The 26,330-nt window shown below is 49.4% G+C and overlaps 1 protein-coding gene across 1 annotated transcript; it reads right to left on the bottom strand.

Annotated features, from left to right (window-relative positions):
• Positions 1-2,435: 2,435 nt before the first annotated feature.
• COL6A2 (collagen type VI alpha 2 chain) lies at positions 2,436-26,034 on the bottom strand. Its single transcript, XM_084289536.1, has 27 exons — positions 25,924-26,034; positions 24,430-25,028; positions 23,828-23,848; positions 23,116-23,181; positions 22,516-22,569; positions 22,361-22,405; positions 21,849-21,875; positions 21,278-21,304; positions 21,135-21,179; positions 20,074-20,127; positions 19,648-19,710; positions 19,399-19,461; positions 19,023-19,112; positions 18,156-18,218; positions 17,668-17,730; positions 17,346-17,408; positions 16,889-16,951; positions 16,403-16,453; positions 15,911-15,946; positions 15,493-15,555; positions 15,116-15,178; positions 14,816-14,851; positions 14,504-14,549; positions 13,994-14,146; positions 13,278-13,730; positions 12,962-13,000; positions 2,436-3,944 (listed from the first exon to the last, which is right to left on the bottom strand). The coding sequence occupies exons 1-27, from the start codon at positions 26,015-26,017 to the stop codon at positions 3,337-3,339; spliced, it is 3,048 nt and encodes a 1,015-aa protein (XP_084145662.1). The 5' UTR covers positions 26,018-26,034; the 3' UTR covers positions 2,436-3,336.
• Positions 26,035-26,330: the final 296 nt, after the last annotated feature.

Below are 26,330 nucleotides of genomic sequence, written 5' to 3'. Positions count from 1 at the left end.
CCCATCCAGAAGATGAGAAAAAAAAAAAAAAAAGATTGAAAAAAAAATCTTAGGGTAGTCAGTAGCTCTGCGTCTCTGCTGGGTGGAGATACTTCAGCAAATGATCTCCTAGGGATGGGTGCTATCCAGACAGGCCTGAGTGAAGGGCTGCAGAACAAAACGCTGGTTCCACCATCCAAGGTAGATGCAATTCCCAGACAATGCAAACCCTCAGCTCCTTTTGGTATTTGATTGCTTGTAAGGTGATTTGCCTGGACATTTGCTTTTGCTGGCAGAGACCACAACCCTTCTGGGGTTTGTTTAATTGTCCTGAACAGCCTTGAGAGATAACAATAAAAAAACAGCCCTCCCACAATGTGCTCATAATCATATCTGCCAAGCACCGTGGCAGAAATACAACAGTGCCTAGCTCAAAAATATGTCATGTGACAGCACTGCAATAAACACCGGCATCATTTTATTAGTAGCCATTTCATCTCAATGCCAAGGTAGCTTGGCAGAGGTTTACTGTCTGAGGCTGTGATGCTGCAGATCACGACCCTCTGCATGGCCACAGCCCCTGGCATTGCTGCTGGTAATTACCAGCTTGCAGCTCAGCCTGTGTATACACCTGAGGGCACACCTTTTGGTGGTGATTAAACTGTGGGCGTGCGTTGTGGCTGCTTCCAGCTCAACCTCGACCCAGCTGGGCTCTACGAACAGGCACCCTTCTTCCCGCAGCAGCTGTAGGCGGTGGGCACCCTGCACTGGGGGGAATTCATGGAGCCAAAATGTCCCTGGACAAGTCCCCAGGTCTCACGCCTGCAGCCGTTAGCACCTGCCAGAAGTGGTGTGGAAGAGGGTTGTTTCTGTGCTATCCTGAACCGGTTTCATCTGTTCCTTCTCCAGCACTCAAGCAGCTCGAGCAGTTCCGATTCCGACTGAAGAGGACACGTTCCACCCGCACGGTGGTGAAGCCCCGGAGGAGACAGCATATGAAGACAAATGTCCCACGGGAACTACCTGCTTGCTCTTCTGCCCCTGTCTGCTGTCTCTGTGGTCTGCATTTTGCCTGTTGAGTGATTTTCTCGCTTTTAGTTTGTAAATTGTTTGACCTGGAATCACCGTAAGAGGACAAGCAGCAGCTCTGGCCTGTCTTTAGTGCGAAGGGGCTCTCATCCCAGACTGAGGGCCATCCCCGAAACTGTGGGTAACAGCACACGGAATTTCACGTGCTGGTCAGCAGTCGGTGGTCGTTTGTCCCTCTGGCATGATGCCAGCTGCATAGTGGTCAAGGGCCCCATTCCAAGGCAACATGGGGTAATAAGAAAGAGAGGAAGTGATAGGAACCAGCTCTGGTCAGTTACACTAACCTATGAGAACATATGAAAATATAGGAACATTTATTCCAGCAGAATAATCTGAGGGAGGACTGCTCAGGTGGGAAGAAATCACAGTAAGCAAACCTCCCACTCCCACTAATTGGTGAGCTAATGAACTACAGGGGCCACTTGCAGGAAGGCTGAACCTTGCAGCTGATAAGATTGTGAACCAAGTGGCCCCAGACTGGGAGGGTGCAGAAAACGGAGAGCTCTGCAAGCCCATGGAGGTGTGCAGGGGGCCTGGGGAACAGGAGTACCAAAGAGGAGGGACAGGTAGAAAAGGGTAAAAAAGGGTTGGTTGTGTGTAAAATGCGGCCAGTCAGCATGCTTGTCTGGCTAAGCCCTTTGCCTGATCACCACAGTTTGTCCTTTCTTTTTATATCTTTTGCTCATTAAATCATTTCTCTAACTCTGCCTGTGTGTTTGCACTCTCTGTACTGTGGTTTATGTGAGCTGTGATGATTAAATACCTGCTGGGGGTGAGACCTGTGTGTGTGGTGAGTGAATCTCCATGCCAGCTCCCAGAGCCAGGCTGGGAAAGGGCACCTTGTGTGGTGCCATCCCTGGGCCAGAGCAGCTGGAGGAGGTGGCTGAGCTCTTGTTGCTCTTCACCTTAATACACCTGACCAGCAGCCCTGTGCCAAGGGAACATGAACTGGGGAGGGGTGAAGGCATTGCTGGGAGATCAGGGTCTTGATGGGCACTGTGGATGTGTGGGGTTGGGGCAGAGGAACAGATCTGTGAGGGAACTGGAGGTGCTGGGCAGTGAGGAGGACTGAAGGGGTCCCATCAGCCTCCTGTGGTCCTTCAGGACCTCAGCAGTGCCCTGTGCTGCATGGACCCCTGGCCTTGTGCTCCAGCATTTTCAAGGAAATGAAGAAGACAAACTTATCCTGACTTACCAGCTTAACGCCGAGAGGAGCATCAGCTGCTCATTAGAAACAAACAACAAAAAGAGAGACAAGATAAACTACAGAATAAAAAAGCTTTTTCAGAATAGGGTGAGAAGAGTTTATTTGTTTATTTTTGCAGGCAGCACAATTCAAGTTCAAATCTGGGTATTGTTCAGGAGATACTGGTGGGAAGAAGGCACCATAGCTACTTTGAGCACTCTGGGATGACACGAAGGCAGCTCCACGTGCTGCACAGTATTCTGTGAGTTGCTGGGAGGCATGCTGCCCCTCTCAGCCAGTATTTTGGGTGCTATAATAAATGAACAGGTTCTGGTGACAGTTGGAATGGCTGAAAGAAGTGAAGGAGAATGAAGGTCTTTAAGCTGACCTGTGAAATTTAGGATTGATAGAGCACCAAAAGGAGCACCTGCAGACAGCTGTTGAAGGCAGCAAAACTTCTAAACATCCCATTGCTCCCAGGGAAAAAGGAGCAAACAACCAAGGGCCATGCAAAAGAAAAGCAAGTCACTGAGCGCTTCAAGCAGCACAGGATGTGTCAGAAACTTGCTCAGTCCTCTCAGGGGCAGAAATCCCAAGAGGACAAAAAAGGTGATATAATTGGGAAAAGGGCTTGCTAAAAAAATGGGTGATGGCACAATTATAAAGCTCCTCAAAGGATGCTCAAGGAGATGGGGAGTTTTTGTACACTAGAGATGATCATTTGTCCTACTAAACTGGAAACGTTTCTCACTTCTCTGAGAAGCCCTCCAAGGGTAACAGTTCATACACAAGGCATGGCTTGGTGTGTGTAAAGCTTTACAGACATACTTCATATGGCTCTGTATCCTGCTTAGATCTTGGTTTTAATTAGCACCATAAATGTAAGATATGTGACTTTTCATCATGAAAATCAAAAGAGAGGTCTGAATTTTGGCCAGAAAGGAGGACCCAGAGGGCAGCTGCATACACACTGTTCTAGGCCAGCTCAGAGTTGCTAGCAACCGTACAGAGAGAAGAAAATAGAACAGGTAATATCTGGGGTGTGTATACTGGTGAGAGGAGGACATGTGCACTCTATTCAATTAACATATCCACCTAATGAACCTGTCAAAGAAGCTGGGTTGGGAGAGGCTGTCATAGTCCTTCTCCCGGAAGATGGCTGCCCGGTCCCCAAGGCCAAGCTTCAGCAGGACATCCATGTCTACATCACTCCCCAGAGCCACTACCGTGGGCATGACGTCTTGCTTCTTCATGGAGTTGATGGCCTCCTCCAGGTTCTTGCTTCCTGTGATGCCATCGGTGATGAAGACAAAGGAGAGCTCAGCGTTGCGCCGGGCAACTCGCTGCCCGTTTCCTGGGCTGAGCACGATGTTGTTGATGGCGTGTATGATGGCTGACCCAATGTTGGAGGATGAGTCCAGATACCTGATCTGTGCCAGCGCATTGGAGATTTCCGTCAGGTTGTAGGTCAGTGGGAAGACCACGTCCTGCTCTCTCTCACTGCCGTACTGCAGCAGTGCGATCCGGGCATTCATGTTGTCGTTGTTGCTCCTGGCCAGTGTGAGCTGTCGGGCAACCTCCTCCACAAAGTTGTGGGCCCTGTGGAAATTCTGCTCCCCGATTCTTTCAGAGCCATCAAGCAAGAAGACAATGTCAACGGGGCGCTGTGTACACTGGGCCACTGCAAGCTCTGCAGGAGAAAGAAAAAAAACAACAAAGTTGGGAGCATGAGAAAGCCTACAGAATAAGGTTGGGGCTTGCCTCATGCAGCTTGGGCTCCAGTTGCCTCTGTATACACTTTTCCAAAGAAGGACAAGCCCCACAATGATGCCAAAGCCTGTCTTTGTGGCTGGTAATGTTGGGCCTTTGCTTCTGATTCCCTCAGTTCCTGGGCATGAGGAATGAATGTTAATTCCAGGACCTAGGATAGACCTTCAGAAGCATCCAAGCATTAGACAGGTCTGAGCATTTTGTGCATTTCAGCTCTAGAATTACAGCCACCTTCTTAGAGCAGTGCCCAGCTTTTATATATATAAGGGGTCTATATGAAGATCAACAGCACACAGTGCTTGTCTTACATCTCGGTAATTTCTAGAGAGCGGCTTACTTTCAGAGTTAGTTTTCACACAAAGATTTGTAGGGATAAAGCTGATTTCATACCTTTCACCCAAATTAGTTTAATCTGTAATTACCGATTCCTGAAGAGTTTATATAAAGGTCGGGTCAGATGGTTGGAAAACAGGGCTCTATCCCTGCTGGTGCACCTGCACATTGTAAAGCAGCTTTTGTAATAAATAACAAAGACCAACATTTAAATGAAACACAGTGGGACATTGTCCTTCAGCCACTCAGAACAGCACCTGTCCATAAAGTAAGGCATGTAGGCATATGAATATATGCAGTGAGTGAACTCAGAAAAAAAAAAAAAAAAGTGGTATAAAACTACAATATTTGGAGCCAGGTGCTAGTTATGAACCATTCTTTCGTCACTTTGCCGTGGTTGTGTGTAATGCATTTGACATTCATGTGCATGCACTGCTTCTTCAAGAAAGACCTCCACTTTTGCTATGGTGGATTTTCTTCCATTCTGGTGTAATAATTCTTCTGAGTTCCTTCTCTACTGAAAACCCTAGTCAGGAATACTATTGTAACATCATTACTGGTTTGTGATGTACATGCTGTGGCTGTCCACCTCCTGAGGTATTCCTGCATGGTGGCAGCAGGGCAAAAACCATATTGCACTGTAGAGCAATTCTGCGGCGCAGACTGAGACTGACTCTCAAAAAGGCACTGGAGCAGATCTCATCTTGTGTTGCATGACTGGCAAGGACAGGGTGATTCTGGAGCAACTCCAGCCTGAATATCCAATTTGGGTATCGAGGGGCAACTTTCATGATAGGAACATCACATTAGGTTGAATTTCTGTACAGTGAACAAATCCAACTTGACAAAGCGCTTCCTCAGTGCTGAGTGCCATTATACCTGGGGCTGCATTCAGCATGGTGGAATGCTGAACCAAAGCGTTTTGTAACTCCTTGTATGAGGCGAACAACAAACAAATCACCATTTAGTATGAAAGTACAATGTGTGTATATATATACATGTGTAGTCAACACTTGGCAAACAGCAAAACTGTACTTGAAGCAAAATAGATACATGTACTCTTGAGACTAGACAGTGTGCAATGAATTCAGCAACAGAGGACTCTACTCCCAGCGTAGTAGACACTCTGAGTGTGCATATTGTTGAACTCGAAGACTATTTAATACCACTGCTTTCCATAATAAAACATAATAAAACACCTGATACAGGTACCTGTAGTTTAATCAAACTCTCTGGACATTGCTAAAGCCCATGGTTGCTTTTGTTTCATTTTCCCTGACCTTGCAGACTTGTATTTCTTAGCCCACACTGTAAAATATACCTATAATAATGGTGTGTCTTGAATGGTGCTTGCTGTACACTGACTTACTGCAAATGACAGGCTTCTGCAATGTCAATTCTGACTGAAGGAGAAAGCAACCTCTTAGTGATTCTGTTTTTCCCCGTGAGCTTTTTTAATAGCACATTTCCAAATTCAACTGCAGTACTTCATTCCTTTAAAGCAATAAAGTTATGTACTCACCTCTGGCCAACCTTCTTTGAGAAATGTTGTCTATAGGTACATAGATGCTGCAGTTCCCAGCATGCAGGTGCTGCTGCCACAAGGAAATTTTGCCTTGGCAGCGCCTGCACCAGTGAACTCTAGGTGCTCCCCTGCTCTGTGCAGTCACAAAAGGGAAAGGTGGAAAGGCATGCCCCCTTCAGCCACAGTCTGAAATCTGGGTAGGGGTCTGAAAAGCTGGTGGAAGTGAGCAGGTGGAAGAAAGGGCTGCATATTGACTCAGAGAAGTGCTACCAGTCTGTCTCCCCTGGTGTTTGCCTACACATAGCCATGTTGTGATTACAAGCACAAACTGCCCCCTCACACTCCAAAATGACCTAAAGCAATCATTAGTAGCTCCTAGTTAAGCAGACGTAAGAGTCCCTCTGTGGAGCTTTGGTGAGGCCAACAGAATCACAGAATCACAGCACCACCTGGTTCCAGCCCCCTGCCATGGGCAGGGACACCTCCCACTAGATCAGGCTGCCCACAGCTCCCTAACACGTGGCTGGCTCTCCAGGCAGCTCTCTACCAGCGTCTACTGCAGGCGTGTTCCCCAGAAAAACTCCCCAATGCTCCTCACAACTGGAAAGGGCTGCCTGCGGACTGTGTGATCCCAGGAGGATATAACATAGATGAGCAGGGCAGTACAGTGACAGCAAAACCTTGGGTTTGTCCTGGTCAGTACCACGTGTCGGTTCCCACGTCTGGGCAGCATGGAGCTGAGTTCCCTTTCCTGCAGCAAGGAACAAGATTCTTGTCCTTAACTGTATGTGGTCCTGTGAGATAAGCTCTTGGGAGCACCACCGCAGATTAGCCCAACTAAAATCTTCACATTGTGCTTTTAATTGGAGCACTGGTCCTTGTAATGCGTCTCACAGCACGGCACGGATGCCTGCAGCTCACTGCACTGCATACCAGGTGCAAGGAAACAGCTGAGGCTGCCTAACAGGAGTGGCACAAAAAGAGAACTGCAGAAATTTCTCTCACCTGTCCCCTCTGCACAACAGCTTTGCCCCATCACTGAAGGAACTGCAGGTGCGATGACAACTAACCGGTTTTGTCAGAGGATTAGCCAGGATTATGTTAGCAAACCACCACTGCACCCACATGCCTTTGTCTCAAAACACTGCTTAGGCAAAGACATTCTCTCAGTTGTTTTTTTTTTTTTTTTTTTGAAGCTCGCTGTAGGTTTCTGAGAGGTAAAAAAGTTTGTTTCTAATACTGTCCTGGGAAATGAAATAACCACAGTGGTGAGGTCTAAATCTGCTTTTCTGAAATCTTGTTCAATCCCAGTCTTGCTCAGCAAGATGTCCCAGCCTTGAGAAGTTTTTTTCAAATCAGTGTTTCCTTGGGGTTTTCCCTCTAGCATCATGGCTGGAGCAGTTTAATTAACTACCCTGAATTCAGTCATTCAGACTCAGTAGGCTGTCACATCCTAATTTTAGGGTACATGTAAAAATCAAAACAGGGAGTGTGGCTTTGCACAGACTATCTGGAATACATGGATTACGACCACAAATTAGCATATGGACTCAAGCACAGGCGGGTCCTGAAACTTTTGCTAGACTTTCACCCAGAACTCCTAGCACACCATTTAAAGCTCTCTGAATCCTTTTCCCTCTATTATATCCCAGAAGTGGAAAACTCCCTGGCATTGCACAGACTGGGAGCAAAAAGTGCTGAAATGCTGGAAGCTTTTTTTTCCTTTTGGGTGCAGTGTGCCAGGCTTGTTCATGTGCTGAACAAAACAACCATCTCTCTTGTGTGTCTGTCACTGGAAAACTTCTAACCCGCATTGGCAAGCCCCAGATGTTGAAATGGAGCTGAAATAAAACACTGTAAAATGTTCAAAGTGGGCAAGGTCCTTGTTCCAGTGCTTGTTTCTGAACTTGGCTACAGTATGGCAACTGGCTCCCCTTCACACACCTTGCAACACAGTTCATTATAGCCCAGCCACATTTTTGAAGACTGTACATCTCCATTCTGCCCATTAAATATGACATTTGCTCAGTATACTTTATTGCAATAATACCATGTCAGTTAGAGAGACTGCAAGATCCACTTGCTGGCAGTAAACACTTGCATGGGCATGCAAAATGCTCTGTTTTCTTCTTACAGGTTTAGAGGTCAGTAAATATTCTGGAGGCACAAATGGCAGTCATCTACCTGACTTTTTGTGAAAACCAGTGGTAGCTGAGCTCATGGAAATACCACTCCTCATCTAAGTGATCTATCCACAGCACTAGTGGTGGGTCTGTACTCTCTCTGAACCGAACTAGCACTGGGTATGGATTTCACGGACTATACTACATCAAGTTTAAATACTTGCTTTTAAATAGCTTATGTAATGTATCACAGAGGTTTGTGCAGTCATGGACTTTTGCTTAGGACTTCTTGGTCCTATATAACCTCTGTCTCCTGGATATGAATAGTACACATAGCTAATTAAGACAAAGGAAACACGAGTGTACAAGCAGAGTAAAAGGTGCACACAGCTTATACAGCTTCTGACAGAAGCACTCCTCAGGTTTTGCTGCTCTTGATGCAAAGCCAGGGATGCTCCCCTCTTGTACTCCTTGCTCTTCCCCTTCGCTAACCCTAACTGCTTACTGAGTGCTTGTACAGGAACTCTGACTGCAGAGAGAAGAGACGTTGCCAGTCTTGCCACATGACTGGCTAGCAGGACCTGAAGAGAGCCCTCACAGTAAGCCAGCAAGAGGACACAGAAGATGCTTCAGAAGCAGTCAGCAAAGACAAACGTAGGAAAGAGCAGGAAAAGTGCATCACTGGGCTCACTGCCACCAAGAGGCTGGCTCTGGCCCACAGCCACGTGTGCCCCAGTCTCTGCAGTGGGGCCTCCCACTCACCTGCAGCTGAGGACTGGGATGCACCAGGCTGCCAGAGCATGGCAGGAGCAGGAAAATAAAGAGCAGCGGCATGGCTGGCTCAGAGACCAAGGCAGTGCTGCCATCCTGCCAGGGCCTGGCAGCTCCCCTGCAGAAAAGCAGCAGGCAAAGCAAGAGCATCTCTGGAGAAAGCTGCCATGCTCGCCACCCAGCCAAGCCGGAGAGGTCTGCCACTTTTGTCACATCCCTGGCTGAGCCCAGCCAAGCTCTTTCACTGCCTGCGTTTCTCCTAAACTAAAAGCTTCTGCCAATGTACCTGCCCCCTCTGCCAAACAGTCACTCAAGGAAAGACGATTGCAGCTCCAAACAATTCTCCATCCCCGCTCACTCTCTGCTTCCACCCACTTTGCATGATCTAGAACAGAGATGTCAGCAAAGCCCTAGCACGGTTTCTGGATCCCCCACAATCTCGCTGTGCACCATTTTGAAGGTGTCAATGAACAGGTCCATCCACTCTTGCCGCTCATTTCCAGTGGCAAACTTGGCTTTTTCGGCGGTAAAGGCCAAAGTGGCCACCAGCTGGGTGTACATTCTGGGGTCCTGGGTTTCCCGCGTGGAGTTTAGGAACTGGGCGATCGAATGTATGGTGCTGGGGATATTTATGTTGACTCCCTCTTCCATGGGGCGGAAAATAAGTGGGTTTACGTTCCCAGGGTTCCTGTCATCTGCAAGTGAGCGTCAAAAGAATATTTTCAGGGCTTTCTAGTAATGGCCGTGTCTCTGAATGCTACCTGGCTTCCTACGCACACTGCACCACAGGAGAACAGAGCTTATGAGGGACAGAGAAGTAAAAATCAGAGCCAGATTTTAAATCTCAAGATCTAAGTGTCAACAGTGGTGCTGGAATATAGGTCCCAGAGTGGGACATGGCTCCCTCACTGAAACCGAACTCTTCCTGCAGCTCTCACAGGAAGGGCTGGAGCCAAAGATCACTGGTGAAGAAGGAAAGGCTCTCAGTGCGCTGCAAAACAGCCCTTACAGGGACCTGGGATAGAGCATCGATAGGAAAGGATCTACCCCAGAGAGGCCAGACAAGGGGAGTATAGACCCTAATGCATCTGTGTTTCCACAGGCTGGGGACAAACCAGATATTTGTACAGACTCTGCCTGAGGCATCTGACTTGGGGAACGAGGAATTACTAAATCCTGAAGAGCCCGGGAAGCACGGAATAAGTAAGACAAGTTAATCAGTTGCCTATTTCTGAGAAGTGAACTCACTATGCTTATGACCAAATGATTGTATCTTACAGGTGTGATAGAAGGAACAGCATTTCACAATTTGGTGGCAGGGCAACTAACTTTCTGCCATGTTTATGATGGAGGAACCACGGGATTCACACTGACTTTAAGTGCACATCAATGAAGAGGCCTCAGAAAATGACATGGAAATTTAACCACCCAATTCCTACCTACTAGTCCAGCATATTCACAATGGACAAAACAGTAATTACAAAGAAGGCCACAAAGTCCAACTTCTTTCTGCACGTGGGACTCATTGATACCAGCCACCATGTGGCTTTGAACTCTGTCACATGCAAATTGTATGCATGCCAGGGAGCCAGAAAGACTTCCAAGAGAAAGCATTATGTGAACTTGCCTGGCACTCAGCCCACCACGCTTTGGCTGGAGTTACTGTCCTGTGGTGTACAGTGCTCCTGTGTGGTTTCCAAACTCTTCAGGACCCCGAGAACCTCAGTCTCCACTTGGCTGTGCTCAACTTAAATTTGAATAAAATCCCAAAGCTCAAAGCCCTTTTGCATGGGTTAGAAAGAGCCTCACAGAGCATCATGCGGTTTCCATCAAAGCAAGTGGTCAGTTCATATTTGCTCAGCATTTAACCCTAACCGAGCCCAGATCTCCAGCATCCAGTAAGCACCGAAGTAGTTGATGGAAGGTTAAAAGAAGACAAGGGTCTGCCTTGAAAACAGGAAAACCTGGATTTCCTTAGTCAAAGCACTGAGAGGCAGCATGCCTTCACCTGCAGATGAGAACTCAGAGTGATGACATGCCCAGCTCTGCAAGGCAGCGGAGAGGAAGCTGGGTGCATGTAATAGCTCATCCTTGCCATATCCTGCTGACAAAACACAGGCTGGAGCTAGGGTACATGGCAGAAGCAATTGATTTGCTCTTTGAAGTGCCAGGACTGCAATTCTGACAACCTAAGGCCTAAAGCCCAAGACCAGGGTAGAGTATGGCTCCCCAGCCCCCTGCAACCTGAACCTGTCTGATGCATGTGCAGCTGGACACATCCAACAGATATGCATGAAGCTCACACACGTGTCCTGCAAAAGGTGCCATCTCCATTCCAAAGGTTTGCTTTTAAGTTGGCACCAACTGTTGAAAATGTTCTCAGGAAACAAGAGGAAGCTGAACACTGAGCCAGAGAACCCCCACGCTCTGTTGCACTCCTTATGCCATAATTCATCCAACACCTTTCCTTACCACTATACAAATGAGATCATTGCAAACCCTTCATCTAGAAGGGTTCATGACAACAACACATTATGCACCATCCAGTGCAGCAGCCGGATGGTGCTTTGCCCAAAGGCCCCTGAATCTCTGTGTATCACTTAAAACTTGGCCTACCAGGCCTAGCACAGATCCTTGCACATCAGAGTAACTTCTGCCTTCCAGAGAAGGGTGTGGTGGCACTTTCAGAGGTCCACACCTACCCAGGCATATCATTCCACCTCCCATGTCCTCTAGGGCCCAGGTGTAGTGCCTGCGCTTGTCTTGGCCTGCCTGTGGCATGGTTTGAAGCATTACCCCAAGAGGGAACATCTTCAGATGCCTCCTTGAGCCCCAGCTACCATTTCTGTTCTGGTCCTCAGTGGCAGCAGGTACAGCAAAGTGTTCTCACTTTGCATCAGAAACAGAGACACAAAAGTGCGCTACAAAGAAAGGACAGCCAAATTTGCTTTGCGTTGGAAGGTTTTGATGGCCAAAGCCTAGGAGAACATGAACTCAGCTGCTCAGGTCAGTCTCTCCTACAGTTTTCCTCAAATAGGCAGGCTACAAAGACTAAAACCTTCAAAGATACCTGAGCAATCATCAGTGTGGCATGGAGAAGTCACCTGCATTGCACAGATCCACAGGACAAAGCTCCTCAGAAGACACTGTAGAGGAGTGTGTGTGGATGGCTCAGCACCATGGTTTAGTACTGCTTTCTCTGCATGGCCAGGTGCAAATATTGAGAATAGCAGTCAGAGATTTTAGAGAGGAATAACACAGCTTTTCTGTCTTCAGACTTCTGATTGTTCTGGGACGATCCTTTTTCCCTTTGCTTTGTATGGTAATGGAGGGACTTCTTCGAAAATTAAAGTTGAAATTCTGTGTAATACTGAGTTGAAGTGTGGGCTTTCAGAAAAACATGCTCACGGCAAGAGTAGAGTTTAAAAAAATTGCAAGAACTGGCAAAACTTTGTCCCCTATAAGCTTTGTGTATATCTGCAAAGAGTGCATCTGTATTTAAACAGGTGTGGAGACTCAGACAGTATCTCTAGGAGTTGCAGATCTGCCCTTTAATAAGCAAAATGTGATCAAGTAAAACCACCTGCAGCAAGCAGCAGCCATCTCTTATACCAGAGGATCAATCCTTACAGCCTTTTTCCTTTGATCCAACACCCTGAGTTAATTGTTAATTAAAATACAGCCAGTGTTAGAGAAGCCAAAGCTTTCAGTCCACTATAGTGTTGTTTTCCAAACTCTCCCTACCCTCTGTTCTGCCCTCATCATTCACAAGTTGTGCTGCAAGTTGTACTCTGGATTTCAAAGGTTGCATGGATGGCAGAGTTTAGAAAGGGGTAGTATGTAACAGAGACACGGAGCAAGTGAGAAATTCATTGGTGAGCTTGGAGGTCAAAACCTGGTGGCTCCCACGAATTTGTACACGGAGAAATATCAGAGCTGAGCAATGCTCACATACTAACACAATACACTAGTACCTACCTGTGAAGAGAACTCAGAGGGACAGGGAAGACCAGGGGATGAAAACCCAGAGCCTCTCCTGATGTGAAATAATGCTATTTCCCAAACTCCCTGCTGTGCAAAGGTAATGAACAGCCTTCCACATTCCCTCCCACTCTTGAGCCTTGTTCACTCTCCCCTGGACCTACAACTATGTGCAGATGGCACAAAGCTATTTGTAATGTTTACCTGTCTGACAGGGCAGCTCAGGGCAGACGATCTGGGGATCTGGAAGGAAAAGAAACAAGGAAAACTGAATGATGTGCAACCATCCCCCTTCACTGCTTGCATAATCAGAGTGGTAGGTTTCTCATAAGAGGAAAGGACAACGGCCCAAAAGGCCAACTCTTATCTGAGGAAGGACTGTTTATTCAGGGCTGCATAAAGGTCAGTCCACCCACCATGAATGACCCAACTTGTGAGTTGGGACCTGCTGGGAAACAGTGGCTGCAAATCCCATTGCTAGAAAATTCCAGTTCCCATAAGTGCTAGGACAGGTACTGACCTGGGCAAAGCATGTCCTCCATCTTGTCAATGAATTCCTCTGCCACCAGGTCTGAGAAGAGCCTCATCTTCTGGACTCGCTGGGGTTCATTGCAGGCAATGGAGACCAGGGTCTCACTCTGTTCCGGCTGATCAAATATGTCTCCAATGCCAATGGTATTGACGAGCACATCCCTGCCACAAAGAGCTCCTAGGTTCTTGTCATCATCACGAGGGTCATAGCGCCCATCTGTGATCACCACAGCAAACACTTGGGCTTTCTCTCGACGGCTTTCTTTGATGAGCTTGTTGTAGGCAAACTGCAGGGCAGAAGGTGTCCAGGTGCCTCCAGCAATCCACTCCAGACGCTTCACTGCTTCCTTGAAGCTTGACAGTGAATTGATGCGCTCATCATCAAGCTTGATGGCTTCAAAGGTCCCCTCGTGACTGTACTGTACCACTCCAACACGGGCACCTGCCAATGAAGCATCAACATTGCTTGGCTTTGAAATGAAGAGTGGAGAAAGTCAGCAAACTTTCATATTAGCAAATAACTGCTCAATTGGCCTACAAAGCTGGAAAGAGAAGCGCAGAAGCTGTTGTGAAAATGCTGAGCATATGGATGCAGACTAGGGCAGCTACAGATAAATATGTAAATACGGAAGCTGGAGTGATCCAAGACCCTGATCCCGAGGCCCCCTTCTGCCACTCCCCACCACACACACATGCACTCCAGACCTGTCTCCGACTTAGGATCCTTGGCAAGAGAGCCCAGCCGGCTGACCACATTGACAACAAAATTTTTCTCCAGGGTGAAGTTGGTGTAACCAATACTCTCTGAGCTGTCTATGACGAACATGATATCCAGGGCACCGCAGCGCTTCTCACAGTCTGGGGAGGGGGACAGAAGGAGGAAATCACAAAGGTCAGCAATGGTGCAAATGAGCCACTATGGCAGAATAGACCATCTATGGGAAGATGGAGACATTTAATATCAAACCAGCCATCCACAGGGTCTGTGGTGCTGCCTGCAGCTGACAGCATAGGGATTTTACATGCATCTTTCTGTCAAGACATAGCAAAAGAAACCTTTTTAACCTATTTTGGGACATAAGTCCAGCTTCCCCTGCATGCCTCTGAGGGCAAAAAGGCAGTGTTTCTAGCCAGCCCCTTTCACCATCTATCGAATTGTTGTCCCCCTGCCCAACAACGGCTCTCGGCTCTGAAGAAAGGGAACAGTCCACTCACCACAGCACCCGCATGTCTCTCGCACGTAGGTCATCACGTCGCAGTCCTGCCAGCAAAGGGGTGCAGGGTGAGTGCCTCCCTCCCTCCCAAAGGGAAAGATTCCCCATTCCCTTCCCACCTGACCACCCTCTCCCCTCTCTCCTTGTCCCCGTGGGAAGCCACAGGCAACCCTGTCTCTACTCGTTGCAAGGTGGCTCCCACACCAAGCAGCAGCAGGACTTGGTGCCCTGCTTCGTTCTCAGCCTGCACGTGGCAAAACCGAGGCTGCTAAGGGTGGAAGAGCACCCGAGGGTGCAGAGATTTCCTACTTACAGTCAGGCCAGGATCTCCTGGTGGGCCGGGGGTCCCCTGTAGGAAGAGCACAAGGATTTCAGGCACAGTTTTTGGGAACTAGACATCAGCACCATCAAAAACTTGGCTTTGTGCAGAGGTCAGCCATAGGAAGGGTAGGAAAGCCTCTCTTGGAGCCAGAAGACACCCCCTCCAGCAAGTCCTACTGGGGGGAGAGCTGCTGGGGCCCCCTGGGCTTTAGAGCTGCATGGGAGCGAGAGGAGAGGGGAAGGGAGGAGGGTGCCGGAGCAGATGCTCAGGCTTGACGGCACTGTACTCTACCTCTGGGCCTGCTTCACCAGTTGGGCCTCGAGATCCAGGTTCACCTGCTGGGCCAGGATCACCCTGGGAGAGAAACGGAGAAGGGTTGAGTGTTTTCTTGGCAAGGCTGGTGATAGGGACTCCTCCCGAGCCACTCATCAGGGCACAGTCTTGCTAGCTATGGTCACCAGCCTGCCACTGCTGAGCTTGGAGCCAGGGGAATATCTCCAGCATGTGGCTACGTTGGTCATGTAGGAGAGAGCAAAGCGTGCATGCTGGCAGCATGCAGCACTGACACAGGACGTGGCTCCTTGCCACGTGTCTCAGGCATCCATTAATCTCACACACCCAGGGCATGCACAAGCAGGTGTGCACTGGTGACACAGAGGTCTGCTTACCGGTTCCCCCTTCTCTCCTTTTGTCCCTTGAGCTCCTTTTGGTCCAAGCTCACCCCTTCCTCCCTGTTTGGAGAAGGGAAAAACAGATGCATCAGAGCACATATGGATGCACTCAGACAGCACAACTGCTGCGAACCCATCATAAACACAGGCCTGCCTGGCCCAGAGGAGCACCCTTTGAACCAGCAGCTCTGTACAGAGCAAATAAATGATGTTTACACAGGCATTAACTGAAGAATAAGGAAATTTTGCAAAACATATTTCACATTGTTTCCACAGGAGACAAGCTTGGACGATACACCCAGGCTCTGCAGCTGCAGGTTCTGCAGGAAGACCATCTCCTCAGCCACTCACCCCACAGGCTGGGAGGCAACTACTCAGCATTTGGGTCAGGACAAAAGAAATCAAACGCACTCACCTTGGGCCCTGGCTGACCCTTCTCACCCTTGTCACCCTGTGAGGGAAGAGGAATGGATGGGTCAGAAAGAACGGGCTTCACATTTACACCTGAAGTCTGTGATGAGGGGCACAAAGCTAAACAGTAGGCATAACATAGGAGTGGTGGTTGGGGTGGTGGGCACAGCCACCTCCATGTCACTGTGGTCACCTTGGGGTCCCCAGTGCCCCCGATGAGAGGCTGAGGGATCTGTGGCCAGGTTCAACCCCTGTGGAGCAAAGGAAGGATCTCCCTAACACGGGGGTCAGGATTGGGGACAAGGATGGGATGCTGGAACTGGCACTGAAATGCCGCTTCCTCACCCCCCTTCACTTCACTTTCTTGTGGCCCTCAGTTTTCTTCCTCCTTCCCCCTTCGCCCAGGCTGCTCAATTCTGATGTTATCCTCCACTGAAACAGGCTTCCTCCAATGCTGCTGCAGTGTGCCTGTCTTCACTGGACAGAGCATACATACCTGTGGTCCTCTGGGTCCAGGGTAGCTAAAGCCAGGCCTGCCTCTGTCACCCTTTGGTTAAATAAAGAGAAAGATCTGTCAGAATTCAAACTTGAGTTACAAACCCTAGCAATGCTGGTGAGACCAGAGCCATTTTCATCCCCTCCCTGGGGAGAAACACCCCCAGGAGCCATCACTTCTGTTCTTGCTCCTGAAACAATGGGAATGGCTGTCCAGAGGGCATGGGGTCCTGGGGCCATGACATGCCCTGGAGCAACCCTGAATCTGTGGAGGGTGAGGGATGCAATCAGAGCTGCTTTGGTTGGAGCAAGACCTAAGTCACTGTCCACAGGGAGGCTCAGGATCAAGCCTTCCTGTTTCTGAGACACATATGTAGGTCAGCAAATTTCTGCAGCAGAAACCGTCTTAAAAAAAAAAAAAAAAAAAAAAAAAGACCACACAAAGATACTCTCCTTCAAATACTCAAGTTGCATTCAGGGACTTTACCTTTGGTCCTGGTGGTCCAGCGTCTCCTCTTGGGCCCAAGTCTCCAGGGTCCCCACGTGATCCCTGCAGGGCAGAGTTGGGGAGAGTGGGTGAGGACATTTCCTGCAGCTCCCTGCCTGCACCAGGGACCACGCTGGGGAAATGGGCTGCTAAGGCGATGTGAGGTGACCTCCCCCCATCTTCCCCAGCTGTATGATCCTCTCCGGTGCAGTTATTATGGGGAGATCCTGAAGCGTTTCTCAGCTCAGCTCAGAAAGCAGGGGCTCCTGGGTCCTGCAATTTCTCCTTGCCCCCACTAAGGACTAGCTGGAAGCCCCTGGGCCAGTTTTAGAGCCTCCCCGAGGACAGGTCATGCAGGCATCCCTCAGAAGGGATAATGCAGCCAGCTTATGTTGGCAGGGCCAGCTGTCACTGCAGAGGGAGGGCACGGTCACACAGATGCCCTGGAATGACTTACTGTCTTGCCTGGCTCTCCCACAACACCTGAAGGGCCTCGAGGTCCTGCCAGTCCTTGGTCTCCCTACAAAGCAAAGCAAGAAGCAAGGGGTGAGAATACATAGGAGCAGGTACAGGCAGACCCCTCTGAGTGGTGCACCAGGCTTTGGCACCTCTGGAGGCAGCAGTGTCCTGGCCTCCTATCTGCAGCTCTCACTGCACACAGCCCATCTTGCTCCTTTTGCCAGGGATGTGTGTGAGGAGCAAAGCCTGGTGAGCTGCCTTGGCTGGCAGCAGCACTCTCCCTCCCTCCTGGCTATCGTGAACCCTTGCTCTGTGCTTACCCTTGCTCCTTTGCTTCCAACCTCACCGGGCAGGCCACGAGGACCCTCTAGACCAGGATCTCCCTGTGAGGAAGATAAAGATATTCCTTGTCAGGCATGTCTCCAGCTCTGTCTATATGTGTGGCAGTCCTCTCTGGAGCGAGGAGGCATAACACTGTTCTCAGATCTGTTGCTTCTTGGCTCAAGAAGCAGCATCAGGGCAGTGTGCTCTCTGAACGTGACTCTCAGGCAGCTTTACTGCCCTTCATCCCCACTAATCTCTGGATCAAGTCCTGGAAGTGGAGGCCATATATGCTGGTTTTGTGGGTGATTGTCACAGCTCCTTAAAGGCAGAGCAGGCAGAAGGCACAGCAGGAGCAGAGCCCACTGGTACCTTCAATTCCCAGTTCTGGCTTTGTGCATTCATGTCTGGGCAGTAGAGCATCATGTGTGTCAGTCCTCTGCATATTGGGCTCATTTGCAATGGTCTAGGCAGTTGCTTTACTCACTCTTTCTCCCTTGGTCCCTGGACTGCCTTTGCTGCCCTTCGTCCCTGGATCTCCACGCCGACCCTTGGAAAACACAGAAAGAGGTCACATAAACAGGATGTCAACATGGATTCCAGCTGAAGTGACACTTGGCTGCCCTGCCTTCTCCCTCCTGACCCAAGAGACATCTCCCTGCCCCCTTAAACAGCCTGTACCTGGCAGCAGGGCAGCAGGGATACCCATGACGGCACTGCTTGGGGGAGTCTTGCCTTTGGATTTTAGGAAGCCACATCCAGACTATTCTTCCAGAAGGGTGGTCACCACAGTGACCACAAACACTCATGGTTCACTCCCTCAAGATTAAACGCTCTGCTTTACTTCCAGCTCATCTGGCTGTGCTTCCCCCTCTGGATGTTGCACAAGGACTCAAGCTGATCTACACCCTCTGGGCTCTGCCATGTGGTGCTGGTGGAGCCGTGCTGTTATGCTGTTTAAGCTCCTTGCCAGATAGAGACCACATGGTGCCAACTGCCAGGACAAACTCAGAGGTTATTCCCCCATGTGCAGACTGGGATGAGCTCCTCACACTGGGGTTTATCAGGAGTGGCAGACAAGGCCATCAGCATCTGCATGACTTTTGGGATGCAGAAAGCAGGGCAGGCAGGCTAAATGAGGTAGTTTTTCAGCCTCATGGCTCAGACATCATAGAAATAGGTTTCTGTTTCCTTTCCTGTGGTGGTTCCGCTCGAGTGGGCAGCTGAGCTCCACCACAATGACTCTCTCACTCCCGTTCCTCTTTGAGGAGGATGACCTGTCCAGCACTCATTCATGAACCTCAGTCAGGTTTCACAGCATGCCCACTTTCCAGGGAGCTATTCAGGCACTTACAGGCTCTCCTTTGGGTCCTAGGGGTCCTGGTTCACCTCTTCCTCCTTTGATTCCAGCAGGTCCTTGAGCTCCAGGGTTACCTGGAATTCCCTGGAAGAAGAAAAAGAAATAGGATTTGTCACAAGAGAGGTCAAGGTGCGCACTATAGCCTTTCTACCTGGGACAAGATGGGAAGAGGAGCACAGATGCAGAGCTAGAAAGGTAAATCCTTTCAACTCCTTGTGCTTTCCCAGACTAGTTTGCAGAATCATCCGGGTGCACTTGTATTCGGGCCACAGATGTCCCACGACCAGCAGCTGCTGCTTCTCTTGCTCCATGCCACATGGAGCAGTCCCTAGGAGGACACAGGAGACACACGAGTGCTGTGTGAACCTACCGGGCTCCCTTTTTCTCCTGGAGGTCCTGGGGGTCCACTGCGGCCAGGCCGACCAGGATCTCCCTGAAACAAGAGAGCAATGGTCATTGGCTCCTGCATCCAGTGATGGGATCCAAAAGCCAGGCAGTCAGAACCCATCTACTCCATGAGTATTGAAGGATTTAAGAGTAAATACAGGCAGTGGTGTGTAGCTGTTGCCACTGGTGGTCTTTGTCCATACTCTCTGCTGGCCATTCAGAGTACTTGTACCTTTATGCCTTCATCTCCTCTTTCACCTTGGTCTCCTGCATCTCCTGGGTAGCCATCAGGGCCCTAGGGAGAAAAGGGACAAAGAACCATACATACAGTGGCAACAATGTGCATTTTCTCTGCAGAACAAACCAACTCACTGGTAAAGTCATTCTCTAGAGACTGAAACTCAGTTTTTGCTTGCTGCTAGCGCTGATGAGGGGAGCAGCTGCTCCTCTGTATATGGAGAGGAAAGATTCCAGCTTTCCTGCCCATGGAAAGGAGGCACAAAAAAGGCAGGCCTGGGGATCCCAGACCTGGGATCACATCATGCAATAGGTAGGAAAATGGGGCAGTAACCTCTTGTTAGTCATATCTTCCTGCCTGTGCAGCTAGAGCTAGGGCTGCACGCTTGATGTGCTGAACAAAAGAACAAAGCATCCCTACCTTGTCACCACGGTCTCCCTTGCAGCCTGGTGGTCCAATTCGACCCAGCTTGCCCTGGAGAAATAGCATTCAAAAGAAAAAGACAGAAAAGCTCTAAGTGTCTGCAGGGAAAACACAGCTTTTTCCTGTTAACAGTTAGTAATTTTTAACATCACTAGCTAGCCATATCTGAGATCAGTTACAGAATAAATAATAAGAGTATTCCTTAATTCCTTAAGTAGGAGTGTTGCTGCCTGTGGTGTGCAGAAATAAGTGGAGAAGGAGAAAAGTGTGGGGGCTTTAGAAAGTCTTGAGTGTTGTCCTGGGCTCCCCCTGCAGATGTGTTAAGCTTCTGTTTTACAGCTTCAGCAGGCGTGTTAGAAGTGGGGAAACCTGGTATGATCTCACAGATGTACTTGTTGAGGATGTAAGACAATGTAAAGAGCAAAGCCAATGTGTGCTGGCCAGTGAGCAAAGCCAGCTGAAGTTGTATAAATTTAGGCTATCCTGTTCTGGTACGTTTGCATAGCATGCAAATAGGGGGTAGGTCATATCCCTCTGCACTCACCTGAGAGGGGACAGAGGATTTCAGGGATTTTGTTATGAGGTACTTGAATGCAGCTTTAGGGCTTTAACATTAAGAACAAACATTAGCTCAGAGAGAAAATTTCAGATTCTTTGAGGAACTGCCTTAGAAACCAAATTTCTGCAAACATTTCTGTGCAAATGTCCTGTAGGGGTCACTAACACTCAAGATGAGCTATCCACACCCAGATCATCCTGCAGCTGGAGGGCACCCTGTGTTATACATGTACATGTATATCGAGTTCCTGCAGACAGCTTTCTGACTAAGGGATAGTACTCCTGTGACCTGAATGAATGCATCTTCAGCTAGCTCAAATATTTCTACAGGACATGCAGAATAACGTGCAAATCAGTTTTTAGAAACCTCAGTCAGACTGGTATGGAAGGAGCCAAAAACCAAGTGTGGGGGGTGAGAGGAAAGGAACAACCTGTGGGGACAAAGGGACGTAAACAAATAAAACAGCAGTGGTGTTACCGGGTGCACTCCATGCTCTTACCTTCTGTCCATCGGTGCCGTTCCTGCCTGCCAAGCCAGCTGCTCCCTAGGATCAGGGGGAGAAAAGAGGGATCAGGGATGTGTTGACACACTCAAGGGTTTGTAGATGGAACAACGTGCAAGTTAGAAAAGGTGCTCTCTTACCCTCCGTCCATCGGATCCAATCTCACCCTAGGGACAGAAGAGGACAGGAGTCAGCCACGCTCGCTCACCACACCAGCCTGTGCTCCCACAAGCCTTCCTTCCCTCCTTCAGGTGCACAAGGACTGTGGATTCTCAGGCAGCATTTTCTGCAAATGACTCTGAAACCTCCTCGTCTCTCCCTGGCCTCCCAGAAGTGGAAGCCAGGACCCCTTTCTCCCGGGAGCTGCTCCCCTCAGTCTCCAGACCCTCTTCTTGTGCCAAGTGCTGTATTCCCCTGGCCTCTCAGGGAGAAGAGAGGTCTGCACCAGCTCAGGATCAACCTGTGCCCGAGCGAGGAATCACTGGGTGCAGTTGCTCCTTCCACGCTGGAAGCAGGCTACCCCACTTCCCAAGAAGACAATTTCGCATCAGCATGTCACAGGACTCTGAGCAGTGCCTGAAATCCCTCCCCATTTCTTCAGCTACATACAACGGAGGTTGTTGTTCCCCCCATCACAGCTAAACTCTCCCTCTTTGCAGAAAAAGCTGCCCCCCAGTGCCCAGACATACCATGCAGGCTCTTCTTTCTCACCTTTTCTCCTTTCAGCCCTGGAACACCCTGGAGGAAGATAAAAAGGGAAGAGGGAAGATGCTTTGTTTAGTGCCTGCGATGAGCAGAAGCAAAGGCAGCAGGGCTGGTAGGCACGCAGGGCATCTCGGGTGGGAATGAGCAGGTGGAGGAGAGAAGCAGAACTCTCTGCACCAGCCCAGACTGACATGTGCCTACCGACAGGCAGCAGAAGGATCCCAGTGCTGTTGATACTCTCCAGGGGGAAAGTCTAGCAATAATTCCTGGAGTCACACCAAATGCCAGAAGTAAAGCAGGCAGATTTAAAGCCCCTTAAAGGAGGCCACAGCGGCATTCAAGTGCACAGCTCGGGCTGGCTGGTGGGTGTTTTATGCTTTCCCCAGGAGAGGGGAATGCCGGGGAGTGACATAAAGGGAAGCAATGCCGAGCAGTGGGAAATTAGCCTGAGTCACCCCCTGCTTTACCAAGAATACAATGAATGCAAACCGCTCAGCTTCTGGCTATATGATTCTTACCTTGGGACCAGGGTATCCGATCGGACCTTCAATACCTGGGTCACCCTTAAGGAAAGAAGACACCAAGTGTTACCTCAAGCAAGGCACAGATGCAACCCCAGCTGGCACCAGGACTGCGCTCCTTACTGTGACGGAGGGGTAGTTTTACAACTCACCTGCTGTCCCTTCATACCAGGGGAGCCTGGTTCACCCATGCTTCCCTTTGCACCCTAAGGGAAAAACAAACCACAGGTCAGGACTTGGTGATGACTGGGAGAAAAAGTCAACTTCTGGTAGCATCAGGTTCCTACAGATCTTGGGGCAGCTGCATGGGGGTGGGAAAACACAGCCTGGCTCCACAGAGCTTGGAGCTCTGTTGGGGTGTGGGTAGAGTGAGACCCTGCATACAAGAGGGCTCTGCTGTGGGCAGTGGGAGAATTGGAAACAATTTCTGCCTTGCTCTTCTTGTCCCTGCACAGCTTCTCAGGTGCTGAAAGTCCTTGCCAGATGGCTGATGCTCGGATGTCTCTTTGCACGCATTGGTCCCTTGGCCATGGCATGGACATGAGGAGACCCTGGTGCTGGCTGCGTGCTCCTTTCAGCGCGGCCCCGCAGTCTCCCAGGGTCAAGTCAGATGCTGGGCAACTATTTCCTATGTGGGAGCTCTATCTGAGGCCTGAGACCTGTCTGTGCCCACTTGAGGTGAGATCTAAAGGGCTCTGCAGTGTCTGCAACGGTCACTGGTATTATTCTTCTAACGGGTTAGAGTAACCTACCTTCTGCCCTCGGAATCCCTTGGGACCAGGAGGACCTGTGATCTCCAGGCAGCTCATCTTGTAGCACTGAAATACACCAAATTAAACACAAAGTGTAGCCTTCTGCTGCACGTTCTCAGCCACCCAGAGCATGCACTCTCCACGCCTCTCCCCCTGACTTCAGCAGTAAAAGCTACCACGGGCTCCAGCTGGGTCAGAGCTGAGGCAGCAAAAAGCACGTTGAAAAATTCTGCCCATGTGTTAGAAGTTGCCACAAGCACATTCATTACGGCTTTGGCTCTGGGTCCAAGCTCAAAGAACAGGACTTGCTAAGTGTCAGCCATGGGGTTGTGGGCTTGCTCTTAGGAGCACCGCTCTGCACACTCCTCTCCTGTCCACATGGCTGGGCAGGAACTCTAGCTTGCAGAACACCTATAAAACATGCCTTCAAGTACAACATAACAAAATGAGTCTCTTCAGTAGACTTGTAGTCATTGCCATGAGGGAAATCACAGGTGAGGGGAAGGCAGAAGGTGAACAGTCCAGCATGCCATTTCAACTACTGGGTAAAGGGACGGGTCCCCATGCTCCACACCGGTCCCCAAGTGGGCGGAGCCCCGCTCCATGCAGCTCAGTGCAAAACCAGGCGCGCTCCTTCGGGGTACAAGCTGGTCTTCGTTAGCAAGCAAGGCAAGTAAAACTATGAAATGGAATGCAGATGCTGCTCACTCACCTCGGCATAGGCTTCATGTTTCTGCAAAGGAGAAAACAGGATAAACAGAATCAGTTAAGGCAGTCAGCTCTGAGAGAACAACTGCATCAAACCCTTGGCAATGCGTGTGACAGTTGATGGGACGGGAAAGGAGGTGATTACAGTCCTATAGCTTTAAACATAGCCTAGACAGAGTCCCCCAATGATAGAGCCTCACAAATGGGGCCCCAGGGACCATTCCAGCAGTGGGCAGGAGGCACAGGGAGCCTCAGGTCCCAGTGCTACCTCTTCCTCCATGTGCCCCCAGGTGGGGCATGGGTCTGGCTTGAGCAGCAGCCAGGGCTTGGATGGATCCTGCCTAGGGGAGCAGAGACACAAAACAAGGGGCCCTGGATAGGCATCTAGCCAGAGAAAACACACATGCTCAAACATACATGACCCCTTCGTGTTGAAAGGACATAAAAAAAGGAAGAGGAGCAAAATGATTTTCCCAGGTAGGGGAGCTCTCTAGAGCCTCACCATGAGGTGCCCCACCCCACCGACACCTCCACTCTTGTCACCCCTCTCTGGTGCATCCCCCATTACATTCTGCTCCTGGGGCAGCACAGGTCAGTGTCCCTCACCATCGCTTTGATTATCCTCTCAATAGTGTTCTCGTCGATGGTCAGGGCATTCTTCTGTGTGATGCTGTAGTTGCTGCGGTACAGGTCATGCGGCGGGCTGGCAATCTCCCGAAGTCCATGCTCATAGACATCCTCACTGGGGGCCACAACGAAGAGCTTGATCCCCATGTCACGCGCCCTCTCAGCTTGCATCTTCATCCCCCCACAGGGACTGCCAGTGACGTGGCCATCAGTGATGACCACCGCAAACTTCACATCACGGGCCGTCTGGGTCTGGAACTGCTGTGTCATGTTGGAGATAGCACAGTCTGTGAAGGTGCCCCGGCCAAGGTACTGAATAGCAGCCAGCTTGGTGAGGTATGTGTCTTTGCTTCTTGTTAAAGGGCTGTAAATTTCCACCACATCTGAGTAATGAAGTCCTCCAAACATCCAAGTGATGGAGACTTGGTTCTGGTAGACCTCATTCTCCAGTTTTTCAATGAACTGAGGGATGAACTGCTTTATTTGCTCCACAAGGCTCTGGATTGGCACAGTCTGCAGAGCAATACTCTCTGAGGTGTCAATGATGAAGTACACACTGATGGGGCAGTCCGTCTTTTCTGCATGGAGACAATTTTTCAGAATTTGTCACAGCAGTTTATGCAATGCGGAACCCCCTTCATTATTCCCCGGAAAGCTGGACTGAGGAGATTAGAGCAGATAGAGTTGTGAAGAGAGCAAACATCAGCACAGGGCAGCTTCCTCCAAGGGTGCTGCAACTCTAATCAGGAGTTATTTCTAACTAGACTGGAGGAAATGAGGATGCTGAGGACTAAATGCCAGGTTTGAACTAAGAAGAGCAGGGACATGACTTTTGCTCTCCTGGACAATAGATGAATGCCCTGCCCACTAAGTTGCTGTTGCTCTCTCTGGTTTAAAAACATTTTCAAAAGGATTATAGTGAGATATATAAGTGAGATACGGAAAAAAGCACAAGCCCCATCTACTGCTACCAGTATCTGTGTTCAGGTCAGAAGACTCCAATGTCAAGGACTTCAGATCTGCTCCTTACTGAATCAACCTTGAAAACATTTTTTTTTTTTGTAAATGTCTGTCTGGATGCCTAAATCATCTCTTCCACATTGCAGCTAGGAAGTGCTGAAATTGCAAAATTCAAAATGGGCTGTTTTCTGACATTAGAGATGTATCTGAGTTCTGAAGACTCATCGGTATTTAGCACTGCATCGGCTGGGAGAAGCCACCACTGGCAGAGCTCAGCTCTTCTACTTCTGCACTGCACTTAAGATCAGAAATGGGAGTTTCAGTGCAGGACAGGGTTCCCTACAGAAAGACAGATGACTGTTCCAGGGTGCTGCCCAGGTGTGCAAAAGGGGCAGGAGAAGTATAATGTGCCAATGTAAGTTCCTTGTGAGAAGGCTCTACAGCTGAGCATGGCTGTTGCTTTAAGATTGCTGCCTACAAAGGAGATGGACACCCAAATTATTCAGTTAATACCTGTACAGGAGGCAACAGGCTCCTCTTCCAACTGAGCATGGAGAGAAACTAGAGCCAAACAAAGAAGAGTGGAAAAAAAGGCTTGTCGGAACATCTCAGCAGTTCCTCTGGGCGTTTAGATGCCTGCAGGAAAACAAGTTACATGTTAAAGACAGTATATAGGTGTTCAGAGGAGCCAAGGGTTTGAAATGACATTCACAGAGAAAATACAAGTGACAGTAATCGACAGGAAGGAACATGGTGGAACAGTCAATGCTCAGCTTTATGTCTAGAGGACAATTGTACTGATTATCATGTCAGCTTCACAGTACACAGACCAGACACCTATTTTTCTGCTTTTTTGCTTCGCTGCTGACTTAGTTGCATGGAAAACAGCATTACCTGATGACTACAGTTAGCTCAGCATC

This window comes from Netta rufina (genome assembly GCF_964035555.1).
Source record: "Netta rufina genome assembly, chromosome: 6".
Classification (NCBI taxonomy): domain Eukaryota; kingdom Metazoa; phylum Chordata; class Aves; order Anseriformes; family Anatidae; genus Netta; species Netta rufina.
Note: the sequence above shows the minus strand (reverse complement) of the source record. Positions and strands in the feature narration are given on the sequence as shown.